Source organism: Patella vulgata, chromosome 6, assembly GCF_932274485.2.
Source record: "Patella vulgata chromosome 6, xgPatVulg1.2, whole genome shotgun sequence".
Lineage (NCBI taxonomy): Eukaryota > Metazoa > Mollusca > Gastropoda > Patellidae > Patella > Patella vulgata.
Window position 1 is genome coordinate 684,067 of NC_065884.2, and position 16,361 is coordinate 700,427.

At 38.5% G+C, this 16,361-nt stretch overlaps 1 protein-coding gene across 1 annotated transcript; it reads right to left on the bottom strand.

Moving 5' to 3' along the window:
- Positions 1-8,268: 8,268 nt before the first annotated feature.
- On the bottom strand, positions 8,269-16,257 carry LOC126823975 (zinc finger HIT domain-containing protein 3). Its single transcript, XM_050553056.1, has 6 exons — positions 16,169-16,257; positions 14,000-14,153; positions 13,430-13,461; positions 12,830-12,901; positions 11,801-11,896; positions 8,269-9,349 (listed from the first exon to the last, which is right to left on the bottom strand). Exons 2-6 carry the CDS (start codon positions 14,074-14,076, stop codon positions 9,174-9,176), a joined length of 453 nt encoding a protein of 150 aa, XP_050409013.1. The 5' UTR covers positions 14,077-14,153; positions 16,169-16,257; the 3' UTR covers positions 8,269-9,173.
- Between the last annotated feature and the right edge of the window lie 104 nt (positions 16,258-16,361).

The following is a 16,361-nucleotide window of genomic DNA, read 5'->3' on the forward strand; positions in this document are numbered from 1 at the left end:
GAGGGGGGAGGGGGGTAAACCTCCTACGCCTACTCCGGTTCACATCTCTCCATACACAATAAGACTAGGAGGAGGGGGGAGGGGGTAAACCTCCTACACAATAAGACTAGGAGGAGGGGGAGGGGGGTAAACCTCCTACACCTACTCCGGTTCACATCTCTCCATACACAATAAGACTAGGAGGAGGGGGGAGGGGGTAAACCTCCTACACAATAAGACTAGGAGGAGGGGGGAGGGGGTAAACCTCCTACACAATAAGACTAGGAGGAGGGGGGAGGGGGTAAACCTCCTACACAATAAGACTAGGAGGAGGGGGAGGGGGTAAACCTCCTACACAATAAGACTAGGAGGAGGGGGGAGGGGGGTAAACCTCCTACACAATAAGACTAGGAGGAGGGGGGTAAACCTCCTACACAATAAGACTAGGAGGAGGGGGAGGGGGGGTACTAGGAGGAGGGGGAGGGGGGTAAACCTCCTACACAATAAGACTAGGAGGAGGGGGGAGGGGGGTAAACCTCCTACACAATAAGACTAGGAGGAGGGGGGAGGGGGGTACTAGGAGGAGGGGGGAGGGGGTAAACCTCCTACACAATAAGACTAGGGGGAGGGGAGGGGGTACTAGGAGGAGGGGGGAGGGGGGTAAACCTCCTACACAATAAGACTAGGAGGAGGGGGAGGGGGGTACTAGGAGGAGGGGGAGGGGGGTACTAGGAGGAGGGGGGACGGGGGTAAATTAAATCTTTTCATTTTCATTAAATGAAAGCAGAATATAAACTTCTTAAATTTCGCGAAAAATACTTAGTAGTGTTTTCGACTAAAATCGTCGATTTAGGACTTAAAATGTCGGCCAATTAGCTTAGTGTCTGTTCTGAAGCGGGGCTAATTGTAGACACTCAGTGTAAGTTTGATATGCTGTGGTTTCTGCCGAATATCTGGTATCAATCCAAGCATAATTTTCTTGTTAACTCTCCAAATGTGTCCTGTCGGGATTTTATGGTGACTGATTGGTATCATGTCATGATGTCGCCCTTCGTAAGGCGATAACCTGAAAACACGACATTTTCACCTGACACCGCGTCATTAAAAATGTCGTAATGTCGCGTAAAAATGTCGTATTGTCGTCGGGTTAATATGCCGTGATGTCGGGTTGATTATAGTGTTGGTCAAGAAAGTTCCCCGGGATTTTGCAGCGTGGTTTCTCTTTGTCGATAGTGCAGGAGCCTGACACAGAACAATGCCTAGTTCTGTAGATGTGACAAAAACACAAGCTCCTTAATCGGCGTGCACATAAAAGAACTCTTCACAGTTGAAATTCGATGAAGAAATTTCACGGTCCATAGAAAATTTCCGGTATAACACTTTGCATAGCGTATGCCTATCTTCAATAGTCCGATTAGTACAGAAAGGTGGAGAAATGGAATGGGGTTTACCGTCCTACTACTGTTTTGCTACGAAGAAGCGTATGCCTATCTTCAATAGTCAAATTGGTACAGAAAGGTGGGGAAATGAAATCGGGTTTATCGTCCTACTATTGTTTTGCTACGAAGAAGGACAGGGGAAACATAACCCGGATAGCGTCGCTACAACCTACTCTTATATTGAATTTCAACTGTCAGGTGGCCTTTTACATCCATGCCAATATGTTCAGGGGACCTTGGTCCTGCACCACTGTCAAAGAGAAATCTCGCCAGGAATGGGGTTTAGCGTCTTACTTGTCTGGTAGTCATGGTAACTCAGTGGGTAGGACGTTGGCTCGATAACATTCAGGTCCCGGGTCCGATCCCTGCGTTGGCCGAGAAGTCCATCGGGAATTATCCGGTGTGATTCCTCGTTGACAGTGATGCAGGGCAGAAGGCATAGCAACGAACCACGTATAATCGTTCGGATGGGACGAAAAACCAAAATCCTATGTACATATTGGTGTGCACGTAATAAAACAACCAGTCATCACGACATTTTAACGCGACAATATGACATTTTGACGCATGTCCCCTGTGTGACTATATTATATTGGTTGTCTTTTCACTTCTCCGTGTGATTCATGTTTACATTGCTCTCCCACCACAATAGAAAAATGTCCATTGACCTAACAACGTGTTTCTGTAGCAGCTAATTTTGGCATGATTCTTGTAGAGAATTGTGAAAAATGATTTAGCCTAGGCCGCTTCAATTTGAATTTTCATTCTTTGTGAAAACCTGTAGATTCCTATTTCCCTTCGCTATCGGTTGACTTTAAGACGTTGATCAGGTCAGTTTAGCTAGCCATCTTAAGACGTTGATCAGGACAGTCTAGCTAGCCATTTCATAAATTAACCATAACATGAATGATCTAAATCAATGATTCCCATGGGTGAATGGAGAGTATCAGGGCGTCCACAATGGGCTGGGGGTGACCTGGATTCTTGACGTGTGAAAAGAATGTCCCGTGGTGATGATTTCTTTTTCGGTGGTGTAAAAGGGTCCACAGCGACCCCGGTGTGATTTGTGAGTATAGTTGGTCTAACGTCCACTGTTAAAATTATTATACATTATTATGTATTTTTACTCTTTTTTAACTGGCAGAAATATTGCCATCGTTATAACTGTATTTTAACATTGCATGTTATGTCACAGTCTGTAATTGCATCTTTACCTCTAGCTATTATACATCCAAGGTAAAATTACATATCTGTAAATGGAGTACATGTAAAATGATCATGATGTTAATTTACATAAATTTGTACAATAACATTTAATACAAAAGAATATTGTGTATTTTGACAGAGTTTATGTATTAATACCTCATGACTATTGTAGAATTATATATTATGTAATTTTCCAAGGTAATATTACTAAAAGGAATGTGTTTGTCCCCACTTGGCTAATTAGTCCTAAGTTCTATCTAAGTTCTATCTATTTTTAACGTCCGCTTCTACCGAAGTGATATCGCAGACAATAACGTGTTATGTTTGATAACCTTTTTTAAAATTCGAATCTCTCTTGGATTTCATAGATGCCCGGTGTTGATGTATGGATGCCTGTCTCTGTAATATCGAAACTGCTTTCGACTTCGTAGATTTCCACTGATGGATTTCTTGGTTTTTTTAATTCGAATTTTGTATTTGAGAGATCTGATGTTGTTGGAAATTAAATGAAATGGGTTTAATGTGCTACTGTTCTGCTCCTTACAATGGAAGAGTAGGTGGCATGACGCCGTCCAAGCAAAATGACCCACACAACTCAATGTGTGATGCCTGTCTTTATTAGCCAGTTCGGTGCATTCAGATTTTGAATAACCTATTTCTCTAAAATGGACTAAAGTGACTGACAGAACAGTCAATATTTTGCACAAAATTCGATATGTGGTCAAAGGAGGAATAACCGATGTGACCACTTTTTGACAGTAAATTTACAATTTTCTGTAAAAATAATACTTCAAACGGCATTTCTGTTAATATACAGCTCATATAATGTAAACTAATAATGGTTGTATTACTACATTAAATTTGATGTAATTTACATAAGCCTTGTATTCATATGCTTTTCATCGATGACAAATCCTGCACTGTATTTTTACTATACTTATAACTGTAAATATACATATAATTTTAACAGTGAATACTACTAGCACTGACTTGACTGTTGGTCGCTACAAGGCCAAGGGACGTCCGTCAGATGACGTTTATGACCTCGGGGTTGGGGAGAAATGAGAAGTATATGTTTTGAAAGGCGGTGGGGAGAAATGTGAAAAAATGAAATGAAATGGGGTTTAACGTCCCACTGTCCTGCCCCAACTGGGCTAATGAAGACGGGCATGCGCCATACAGTGTGCTATGAGGGAAATTGTTCCCGGGCAGAGACGCTAAGACCTACTCTTATATCGAATTCCAACTGCCAAGGGATCTTTTACGTGCACGCCAATGTATACACAGGATCTCGGTTTTCATATCATCCGATCGACCAGACAGTTGTCCTTGTCAGGCGCCCCATCCTGCACGACTGGCAAGCAGAAACCACCTCGGAATATCCGGATGAACTTTCTCAGCCAATGCCGGGATCGAACATACGACCTCCAGACTAGCGAGCCAGCATTACCCACTTTAGCCACCGTGGCTCCCAGGGAGAAATAAGAATAAGTGTGGGACGATTTACCCGATACTACCCAATACCACCTCAATATCACCACATACTACCCAATACCACCTCATACTACCCAATACCACCTCAATATCACCACATACTACCTAATATTGTCAAATAGCAGCACATTAGTATAATTACTGCAATTACCTAGTTAGTGTCGATTGTTTGTATTTATTTTAAAATTAATGCTTTAACAAAACAAATTGCATAATGTTTATATTCATTTTCTCATGTCAACTATACTCAGCCAAATTAAAAACTTGACACTCGGGATTTTTGGGACTAGATTTTTAATATTTGGATTAAGGCAACTATTTTAGTGTTATGTTGTGCACAGACGACCTTGACATCAACAGAAAGCAAGAATACGTCTCGCCGAAAGTCCTTGACATTGATAACGTTCGTGATGTCACAGTACCCCCCAAAATGAAATTCACAGACTTGGAGAACAATCGGAATAAAGTGTTTAGTAACGGTTGTGGCCTCCTCTAGTGTCCCGTACTGCCATACAACGTCTTCTCATGGATCTCAGAACATTAGTAAACACTATCCGAGGAAGACGTCGCCACTGCTCAGCAAGAGCATGTTGAAGGTCCTGCAACGTCAGTGGTGGATTCACTTGCTGACGAACACGTCGACCCAGTTCGTCCCAGATGTGTTCAATAGGATTAAGGTCGGGGCTAAGCGACGGCCAATCCAGGACTTGGACACCGGCATTTCTTAAAAAATTCTGGGTAGCAATTGCGGTATGGGGTCGAGCATTGTCTTGTTGAAACGTTAGTCCAGGCCCATGTCTCTGCATAAACGGAAGAAGAACAGGTTGCAAAATCTGATGCCTGTACTGGACAGCATTTAAGTTCGCTTGGACAACAACAAGAGGAGAACGTCCATGTGCACAAAAAGAACCCCAAACCATGACGCTGCCGCCACCAAATCGGTCAACTTCTCTGACGCATACTTGAGCGTAACGTTCACCTCGTCTGCGGTACACTCGGGCCCTGCCATCGGCAAATCTCAAAGTGAATCGAGATTCGTCACTAAAGACAACCGAATTCCACTGTCTTTGAGTAAATCTTATGTGTCTTGTGGCCCACACAAGTCGGTTACGGCGATGAAGAGGTGTCAATATTGTTCCATTATAGGGCCTCCGAGCTCGAAGACCAGCAGCCTGCAAGCGATTTCGAAGAGTTTGTGCAGTTACCCTTCCACCAAACATCTCTCTACTTGTGGAGGTTGCAGTGACAAATCTGTTTCTAAGATGACGTAATCGTTCCAGTTTGAAGCACTCTCATTCTAAGATTAATTATTGTCTGGCGTGAACAATTAAAGGCTCTTGCAACAGTGACCACAGACTGACCAGCATAGAGCCTACCTATAGCACGTAGACGTTCTACATTTGAAAGGCGCGGCATTTTCTAACAAAGATGAAAATAACAATTTTAATATGTTTTTCCAGTTCAAGTTGCGTGTGCGTGTGCGTGTTCAGTTTAAGCAAACTTGCATCGATTGACCTCACGAGTTTGTGTTTGCACGTGGGGTTAATGTCTACTCGACACAAACTAGGTCATTTCGGGTCTATACATGCATTTCAGTAATTCGGTAGTGTGCAGAAACTGTAGACCGCGTCTACTCATTTATGTGATAATGACATCGCCGCGACATCGTCACCTGTGGATATATACCGCAGAATAATTAGAATTTGTTCAATATTGACAATATTCGAAATTTTGACAAGAGAAGATTTTTAAAAGACAAAGGAGACGCGTTAATAAGTCATTAAAAGACAGATATAAAGATAAATTCGTGTGTTGTCCTGATATATTATACCCAAATGATGTTTTATAGGACCGTGTGAAGCACAGGCACTTGAAGAGATTAAAATAAAATTTGTTACAACTGTTTGACTATATATTACAGTATTACTGTAATATCTATGTAACAAATTTTATTTTAATCCCTTCAAGTGCCTGTGGCGTGAAGATATATAGTATAAGAAGACTTTTGAGTAGGCCACGAGACCGTTAAATGAACAATTTTACATCAACCTCAAAAATACTCTTTTATTTGAATGTTTGGCTGTTTATTTTATAAACTGATTTTACTTTAATACATTTTTAAATCTTTGTTAATTTCTTTTAAAACTTTTTTTATTTTATGTTATATTATATATTGATATTGGATGAATAAACTATAGCGGGGACATCTATAACAACTTGTTTTCCTTATTTTCACTTCGTCGTCTTGGAAACAAACTGCAAAGCCCAACAAGATGATTCATCTATTTATCCGTTGTATTGTAAAAGGAGATAACTGCGTAAATATTTCATTGTTATCTGAATCTGAATCTGAATGAATAGTCGTAGATGCCAATTACTAGCTTTAACACGACGGATGGAGTGCGCTATTTAATGTTTTCTAGTTTAGATTTAAATACTTCGATTGACTCCGAGTTCACTGTATCATCACTGAGATTATTCCAGTCGTACACAGTTCGTACAAAGTATGAGTATTTGAATATGTCACTTTTAGCACTAATTGGCTGGAAGCACTTGTTGTTGTTACACACTGAGTGGAAGCTGCCCCCCTAACTTTCGGTGCCCGAAATCTAATAAAACACTAATTTTACGAGCTGGAATAGCAGTAAAACGCGTTTGCGACCGTCAAATATTCCAAAAATTTTCTTGGGGGGTCCTTACAAGGTCAGCTCTGCTTCTTCGCCTCTTTAAGAAAACCGGCGCCGCTGTCTGTAAACCTGAATTTTTTTCGGGAATTTCTAGTTTTGCTTCCCTAACTGTAATAGAGCCCTAATAAAACACTAATTTTACTTTTTCTTTTAATTGAATACCACGAATTTGTACTGAGTTGACTATGGATTAAAACATTTTGTCTGGAGCCAATCTACTTTGTGCGACATTTTTCGGGCATCGATTATTATTTGTGAATGCAGCTGCAACAGTCTGATTGGATGGTTGGAATTCAGAATGGGATTTCGGTTACAAAACCACTGAGTACTTTTGGCGTTGCTTACACGGGCTAGAATAGCAGAAAATGCATTTGCGGTGGTTAAATTTTCAAAATTTTATCAGGGAGGGTGAGGCCCCCATACCCAGCGACGATTGATTGGTTGTTTGGAATTGGGGTCAGCCAGGCTATATTGGACCAAATTGAAGTTGCTGTATTCACAGGCTGGAATGGCAGGAAAACGCGTTTGCAGCAGTTAAATTTTCAAAATTTTCTCCCAACGGTCCCGTCTCCGTGGACTGTAAACGATTGATCTTTTGACTGGAATTCAAGTCAGCCATCTTAATAAGGCTATATTAGACCACCTTTAAGTTGCTTTGTTCACGGGCTGAAATAGCAGGAAAACGTGTTTGCAGCCGTCAGATATTCCGAAATTTTCTTTGGAGGGGGGGGGGTGCCATACAAGGTAAGCTCCGCTTCTTCACCTCTCGAGGAAGTCCGGTGCCGCTGTCTGTAAACCCGAAATATTTTCGGGCATTTCGGATTCTGCCCCCCTAACTGTCATTGAGCCCGTACGCCTATGGTATGTGGTGATATTGCGGTAGTATTCGGGTGGTATGTGGTGATATTGAGGTGGTATTGGGTAGTATTGGGTAAATCGTCTCGCTGTCTTGAAAGAGGATGGACGGGTGAAAAGGGTTTGGAAATACTAATCTAGATTTATTATTTAGTAATTGTACTTGAGAAAACTTCTAACACTCGTACCTTCATTCAGTAATTCGACTGAATTTGTTCACACAATTCAAGTGGATACACTGCAGAACTACACATTACATTGATTTAGCCTTACTGGTTGTTATAAACCAGACCAACTTGGGCAGGGTGGGCGTAATCATATCATGACAAACGGGATGAATCTAACACCATCCCCCCTATTCAATGATTTTGACAAAATAAGGGTCCTTTATATTCAGGGAGTCAAGATTATCTCCCTGAATAAGCCCCATAAAAATTTTGAGATACTACAGTATTTTCCTATACAGTGGCCATCAAGTTTTCACTATGAAACCAAATCAATCAAGTTATGATAAATATCCGTTTTTACAATGTTATAAATTTTTCGCCAAAGGATGGGAAATATTCAATAATATTGCTAAAATCGTGAATACTTAATTCAGATTCTGATTATACTAATACAATAATTCATGTTTATTTTATGAAAACTTTCAATGCATAAAACACATATGTTAGCTAAATAGTGGTTATCTCCCTTCGATCAACTGCATACATACAATATTACTGAGTGCAACTGGATGATGACACAACACACAACATAATAATCACAGAAGGTAAGATAGACACAGCCCACTCACTCCAATGGATGTAGGTGTCACTAGCTGACTGTATCACATGACCAAATAGCTGTGTTCCCACTCTCACTCCAATGGATGTAGGTGTCACTAGCTGACTGTATCACATGACCTGACAGCTGTGTTCCCACTCACTAGCTAACTGTGTCACATGACCAGACAGCCATGTTCCCACCCATTCCAATGGATGTATGTGTCACAAGCTGACTGTGTCTCATCCTTTTATTAAAATCTTTAAAGGGACAATAACACTCTTGCTGGCTTGACAGCTCCAGAAAATAAAAAATAGCCTTATTCTAAGTACTAGATGTGTTAGTGTCCTACCTGTTTTGTAAATTATCCATTAAATCCTATTTTACTTGTCAAGAGGGTTCAAAAATATTTTTAAATCCATGTCACATTTGAAAAGCTTTACGTCAGGCTTTTCAAATCATTTAGTTGAATTTTTCCAATTTTTTAAATTAGGTGTGTTAAGATGAAATTTGTATCATCAATTAATTGGAATATTGTAAAATAGTACAATTTGTTGACCAGAATAAAGATTGGGACATATTATTCAGTTACAACAAGAGTGGTATTGAGACTTTAAGTCCAACAACTGTTTCAACCACATTCAGTGTCAGTTTTATTCTGTGAGTCCCACTGTCCTATTTTAATCACATTGTTCGTGAGCCCTTACGAGTCTGGCTGGACTATTCTGTGTTGCTACAATATGGAATGTTAATCGATTTTCTGTGGCTGTACTATTTTAAGACATTCATCAGCGAACTCGGTAAAGATGGGTTCCTGCATGGCGTGGCTGACATCTAGACCACAATTATCGCTGTTATATAAATTCTCCATCATCGCTCGTAGATGGGGGTTCTCCAACATTTTTGTTATTTCCGACGATTGTTCTAAAAACAGAATATAAAGAATCCATTAAATTTCATAATTTAATAAATAAAATTATTTCTATTAAATTTATTATAATCATTCGTTTAGATGTAGGGTCCTTGTCACATCCAATCTAATTAAAATATAGATCTATATTTCGTTTCGTTTTTTATACTTTCGATGGCCTACACTACATGTAGATCTAACAAGTTATAGTGGGAGTTCACGTTCTATGACGTCAGATACCAATCAAGCGACATTTGACCCGATAACGTCAGTCATTCAATTAACCAATTAGCGACCGCCATGCTTTTTAAAATCTACTTTTGCTTTGTTTTGATTTCTATCGCTGTTAATGTCTACCCACAGTTCCGCGCAAAAAAGCTCAAATGCTCGATTCGACAGACCATTTGATTGGCTGACCCCTCATTTCAAGCAGAACACGAGTTAAATAACAAGTCTTCCAGATCCAAGTGTAGTAAAGACAAGTAAAAACGAAATTTTGAACTATAAAAAACGAAATGGAATAGGATATATGTCTTAACCAGATTGTGTCACATCGAAACCTCACCACTTGACTCCTATGACAAACCTTCTGTTCTAAAGCGCATGTATTAGACCACACGGCCACCCAAACCCCCATTTAATTTAAAAGTCGACTTCAAATCCAACCTGTTTATTGTAGAGTGCTAATGGGTTACATGCTGTAAGGGCAGGATTATGGACATTATCAAATTAAAGGTCAGGCCCCAAGTTCACAAAGCATTCTCAGACTTAAGTTAAGAATTTACTCAAAATAATTCGCCTTATTTTAACTACAATATAGCCCTTTATAAAACTTTTGTTGTTTTAATATATCAAATACATCAATTAGAAACTATGTGCAAAGTTTTGTGTTTGTGGATCAAAGATATTTCTCATAAACAGTGATTGAAAGTTGAGTAAATTCTTAAATTAATAATGATGTCATTGTATTAATCATATTAAACATACATTATGCAAGAGCTAAATCTGATTATTGCAAGTCTTAATTTAGGCTTCAGATGTTATAGAAATTATAAATTAGATCTTTATTTAAACAAGCTCAAAATCAATTCTGTAGACCCACGGATGGCTCGGCTACAGCTCGGATTTAAATAGGATTTCACTAATTGATTAAATCAAGTATGGGGCAACCTGATGAAAATACGTCAGTTAGATCAAGGCTAAATGATAGAGTGTACTTAGCGAGTCCACTGAAGAGCGTTTCCGTATGCCATTGAAAACTTTACTTGATAATCGAGATATGTAGGTGGAGTTAACGCCTGTCAATCAAACGATCGGCCAAGGTGAAGGCGCATTTCGCTACCATTTCTAGTCAAATATTACAACGATGATAACTATGTTCAAAATAAAGTAATTTGACTGAAATTTTCAATATATTCTTCTTTCATCATCTACTTTTGAACTGTTATAGCAAGAATGGCCAACTCTCTTTAAAAATCTCCCATAATGTATCTTTAACTTAAATCTAAGAATGCTTTGTGAACTCGGGGCCTGCTTGATTGACATATACACAGAGCCAATCAAATTAAAGGTCAGGTTGATTGACATACACACAGAGCCGTTCGTTTGTTCGTTTATTAGAGTTTTACGTCCACTTCCACCTAGGGTGATATCGTAGACAAAGATGTTTCCTAGGAAACTTACTGGAGGAAGCCGTAGGGATAAGGCTTGGTCCAGTTTAATTTGAGACATAGTGTCTTAGCAGGGCTGACCTTAAAAATATCTTTGTTTCACCAAACCCGACCCACAATCGAGGAGAAGGGTCGGTAGGTCGGGGTTTTTTTTTCAGATTTTTTTTTTTAAGAGCTAATTTGACAGCTTGATAATTTTCCGGGTGCAAACATTCGTCTTCTTTTATTGGCAAACAAATCAATGACATCGGGATTTTTCTTGATGCACGACTCGCACACAAATTGCGACAAACTCACGTTTGAAACTCCCTCAACACGTTTTTAACGATCGTGCGGGTTGTGCCTTTATTTTTCTCGAAAACGGATATTGAAAATATCGTCGTCATGTTTAAAACGACGCCCCACAGACATAAGAGGCAGAATCATTTCGTGGGAATGGACGTGCTTTCGTCTGCAACCATTTTGTTGAGAAGCGACACCTATGACGCTTTCGTCTTGATCAACCAGTTTCAATAATGAATCAAACCATAGCCATAGTAAAGGGAAATAACTCTCGTGATATATTTCAGGTTGACACACAAAATAAAATAAAAAGATCGCGGAAAAGTGCAATAAAATAATTTAAGTCGGGGGTGGTTTTAGTTAGTCGGTCGCGTTAGGCGAAACAAAGATATTTTTAAGGTCAGCCCAGGGAATGCCCAAGTTACACAGAGCCAATCAAATGTGAATGATATAATACACACCTCCATAAGCCAATGATATGCAAACATCAAGAAGATGAAATGTAAAACCCACCTAATTTTTGTAATAATTCTATTGGTACTTTATCTTTTGTGTCTGTTTCATCGTCTGACTCATCACCGGTTATCTCCCCTTCTTCTTCTAAACTCTCTTAAATTATAAATATTACCGCCAAAACATAGAAATTATCTAATTTCAAAACTACTTGACACCAAATGTTATTGAGGTATATTGATGTAGGCCATGGATTCAGGGCCCTTATTCACGAAAACTTAAACCAAGATAAAATCGAAATTTTAAGAAATACTGCAACTTCATTGGATATATGCAAATTGATTCTACTGGTCAGCCAATCGAATTGCAGTATTTCTTAAAATTTCGATTTTATCTTAGTTTAAGTTTTCGTGAATAAGGGCCGTGGTAGATTGTGACCTCTGCCTACTATTTATTTGGTGCCGATTTTAGTTGATTCTTGTTGTTCACAGCAATCCTGGGGCTGCTTCATGAAATTTTAACTAAGATAAAATACAAGTTTTAGTAATTTGATTGGATAATATTAGATTGATTTTAGTGCTTAGCCAATCAAAATTGAAGTTTCTACTAAAATTTGGATTTTATCTTCAGTTAAGATTTCGAGAAACAGGGCCCAGGTATATTTTATGTTGTTTTTATGATGACTGCAGTCAATCAGCAGGGCTGTCAATAGTGAGTCCAGTCCCACTCAGGACCATTTGACGCGACAAGCTGAAGCGCGCAGTTGACACTATCTATGTAACATTTGACACAACCATTTGTCATGGCTCGACCACTTGGCACAACCAGGGTCATAATCAGTTGATGAGACATGAAATGGGGTTTAACCTCCTACTTTTCTGCACCGACTGGGCTAATGAAGATGACCTCAGTTTTTCGTCTCATGCGAACAACTAGATAGCTGTCCTTGTCAGGCCCACCATCCTGCACCACTGACATGGGGAAACCACATCGGAAAATCCCCGAACCCACCAGACCTTATGGTTAGTGAATTATGATCAGTTGACACAACCAGGGTCCAGGCTTAGAGTCTGCTACCATCCTACCCACCTTTCTTCTGGACTTCTAAAACAGGGTTGTTTTTCTCTTCTTCAATCTTAAGTGGTGGTTTACAAACTTCTGCTTTAAAAAAAAATTGATGATTTTTTAAAATTATTTGTGACTAACATTAGCGTTTTTTTTATTTACGATTGATCAGAGGTATTTCTATTTACACTTCTATACAGAGAGAGAGAAATGGGGTTTAACGTCCACTAGACACAAACTAGGTCATTTCGGGACTAACACATAGTACAACTTTAAGTCAATAATTCGCTTGCACCTGGGGTCTTTAGCAGTGGGAGGAAACCGGAGGACCAGGAGAAAACCACGAGGTTGGACAGGTGACCCTACTCCTTGTCAAATATAACTGGAGAATCAAAACCACTGAATGATTAAGACCTAAGTAATATTTGTTGGACAGAAATATAAAATGGGGTTTAATGTCCACTCAACTAATACTAGGTAATTTTGGAACTAGCGTATGATTCAATTTTATTTCAATAATTCGCTTGTGGATAAATGGTAGGCCATATCACCTATATATAGATATATATATATGAGATACCTGTAAATAGTAGGCCATATCACCTATATTTTTTTCTATCTTACCTTTATGCTGTTTGTAACATTTTACAGAACAACTGAAAAAAATATAACACAAACATTTTACAGAACAACTGAAATATAACAAAACATTTTAAAATTTACATGATACATTCACTTGATTTAATATTACTTGCAGTGTCCACGGGTTTGTCTTGTTCGCTTGTCTTGTCCACGGGTTTGTCTTGACCACAGGTTTGTCTTGTTCCCAGGTCTGGTTTTGTGTGTAGTGCTGTCCTCTTGCACTTACTATTTAAAATTAGAGTCACTGATCCTCATTTGAATATTTCAAAAATATCTAACTTTTCACTTCTTAATCCACGATATAATTTTAAATACTCAAACGGATTACTTAATCCAAGCTATAATATACTCAAATGCATTAATTAGATTTTTGGCTTGGATTCAATATAATGAAGAACTTGGCCATCAAATGGTATTACCCACACAATCTGTCATATAAATAATTACTGTACGATAATTAAACCAGAACGAGATCGAGTGGTTGACAGACCATTAGTTGGGGGACGAGTAATTCATTGTTTAAGACAAACTTTGATTAACAACACAACTTACTATTTTATTCTACATTGTGGACATTTGTATTTAAAATCATTTTCATTACAAACTTCACATTTCTTGATACTCGTCATCTTTGTCACAAGTTTAACAATCCAGACAACTTGTTAACCTTCTAGTTGATAACTTTATAAAAATCCTGATAAACCTCCTGAAATGATACAAAATATCACTGGTAAATTCCCAAAATATCACAATATTATAGGAAATGAAATGGGGTTGAACGTCCTACTGTTCTTCTCCGACTGGGCTAATGAAGATGGACATACACCATACAGTGTGCTATGAGGGAAATTTTGGCCGGGCAGCGGCACTATGTCCTACTCTTATATCGAATTCCAACTGCCAAGGGATCTTTTACGTGCAACCCAATTTATACACGGGTCCTCAGTTTTTCGTACTATCCGAACGATTAGGCAGCTTTCCTTTTCAGGCCCTCCTTCCTGCACCAATATTGTAACCTACTCATTTTCTTTATAGAATTAAATAAAATAAAAGCGCAGGTGTTAATTACTTCAAATATATATATATATATATATATATATATATACACTATTGTTTATTTCTAAAATGAGATGGGGTTTTATTAACTTTCTACTTATCAGCACTGTGTTAATGAAGACAGGCAACTCTTTTGAAATAAAGTTATTATTATTATTATCATAAGCAAATTTTTCACAAAGTTGTGCTACGACCTACTTTTATTTTAAATTCCAAGTGTTGCAACTGTTTACCAGTCTTTTTACGTGGGGAGAGAGAGAGAGAAATGGGGTTTAATGTCCACTCGACACAAACTAGGTCATTTCGGGACTAACACATGGTTCAATTTTATTTCAATAATTCGCTTGCGTGTAGAGGTCTTTAGCAGTGGGAGGAAACTGGAGGACCTGGAGAAAACCAACGAGGTTGGACAGGCAACCCTACTCCTTGTCACGTACAACCGGTGAATCGAAACCCCGCCTCAATGACAGACCGCATGATACAGTGCAGCGCGCATGTGCTAACCATTCGGCCATCCGCCCCCCCCCTTTTTACGTGGACGTCAGTGCCTACTACAGGGTCTCGAAACTACTAAACACAGTCCTTGTCAGGCCCTCCATCTTGCACCACGGGGAAAACATGACAGAAAGGATAATAATAACGGAAATAAAAAAGTAAATACTGATAATCAGTTCCTAGCTACGAGAACGTAGCTAAAAACCTTGAGATATACTGATGTGTTTGTTTTTAGCTACGATTGGATGCCTTTAGTTCCAAGTGGCAAACTCAATTTCTTTATTAATGCATGTAACATCTTTAAAATAAGATAAGTTTATGCTATTATGATTAATTAAACTTACAGAGGCCAATGTAGTGGCACAACTGTCGCCTAACTCCAAATATTCGCATTTAAATTAATGAAGCGTTGTTTTTGTCTGACATTAACCGCCATTGAAATCCATTCATAGTTACAGAGCTTTAGATTGCCCTATTGATTGGCTGTTATAAAAGCCTTATATTTAGCCCCGCCTTCATGATGACAGCGTATCGTTTAAAAGGATGGTGGTCTTAGTAACGGCTTAACGCCTCGATTTTAAAAACGACGATTTGTACCCGTTTCAGGTAGGATTATATGCTTAATTGTAGTTGGGTCTGGCAGAAATAATATAAATAACAATAATCAATCGTTGTTTTTATTAAAAATATTGTCAATTTTGTTTACAAATGCCGGGTGCGAATCGCTCCCGCATGTGCTACGTTGAAGGTAATACTAATGACCTCATGTCTTATCTCGAAACACGGAGGGTTGAGAGATTAAGGTTTGTTATCTAATCAGTTCCTAACTAAAATTTAATTAATTAATTATCTTAAAAGGCATTTAGTTGATTTAGTGAAGGTGATACATGATAACTAGACAGCTTTATGGATAATATTCACTAGGTTTATTAATTGTAACGGTGAGAATATTCCCATTGAAATGTTGCAGTTAATAAACCAACTAAGTGAATGTAAAGTTTAATTTGTTTTTTAATACGCATTTCAGTTTCATTTGTGCTTCAGATGCAACCGACGTTTCTCATTATGAGTCACGTACACTTTGAAGTTACAAGCTGGTGTTTTGAGAAAGATCTAAGATTGTCTTAATTTAAGGAAATGATGTTGAAAATAAGAAGTAAATAAACGCACGTGTTTTCATTTCTTCTGTTTATTGCCGATCGCGATGCTCCGCAATACATATCTGTAAACCGTGATGCGTTATATAAATTTTTCTATCACGTGATGCCCCGTTTATATCAAAATATTTTTCTCTCTTGTTTATTTAGATTAAATAAAAAAATATATTTTCAGATTTTCTATACAAAATTAATAATTGTTTTTC

Excerpts from the sequence above, each read along its gene's own strand:
- LOC126823975 (XM_050553056.1), bottom strand. The coding sequence starts at position 14,076 with ATGACGAGTATCAAGAAATGTGAAGTTTGTAATGAAAATGATTTTAAA. Across the intron at positions 12,902-13,429 it reads ATGTTACAAACAGCATAAAG|CAGAAGTTTGTAAACCACCA; the intron begins GTAAGATAGAAA and ends TTTTTTTTAAAG. Across the intron at positions 11,897-12,829 it reads TTTAGAAGTCCAGAAGAAAG|AGAGTTTAGAAGAAGAAGGG; the intron begins GTGGGTAGGATG and ends TTATAATTTAAG.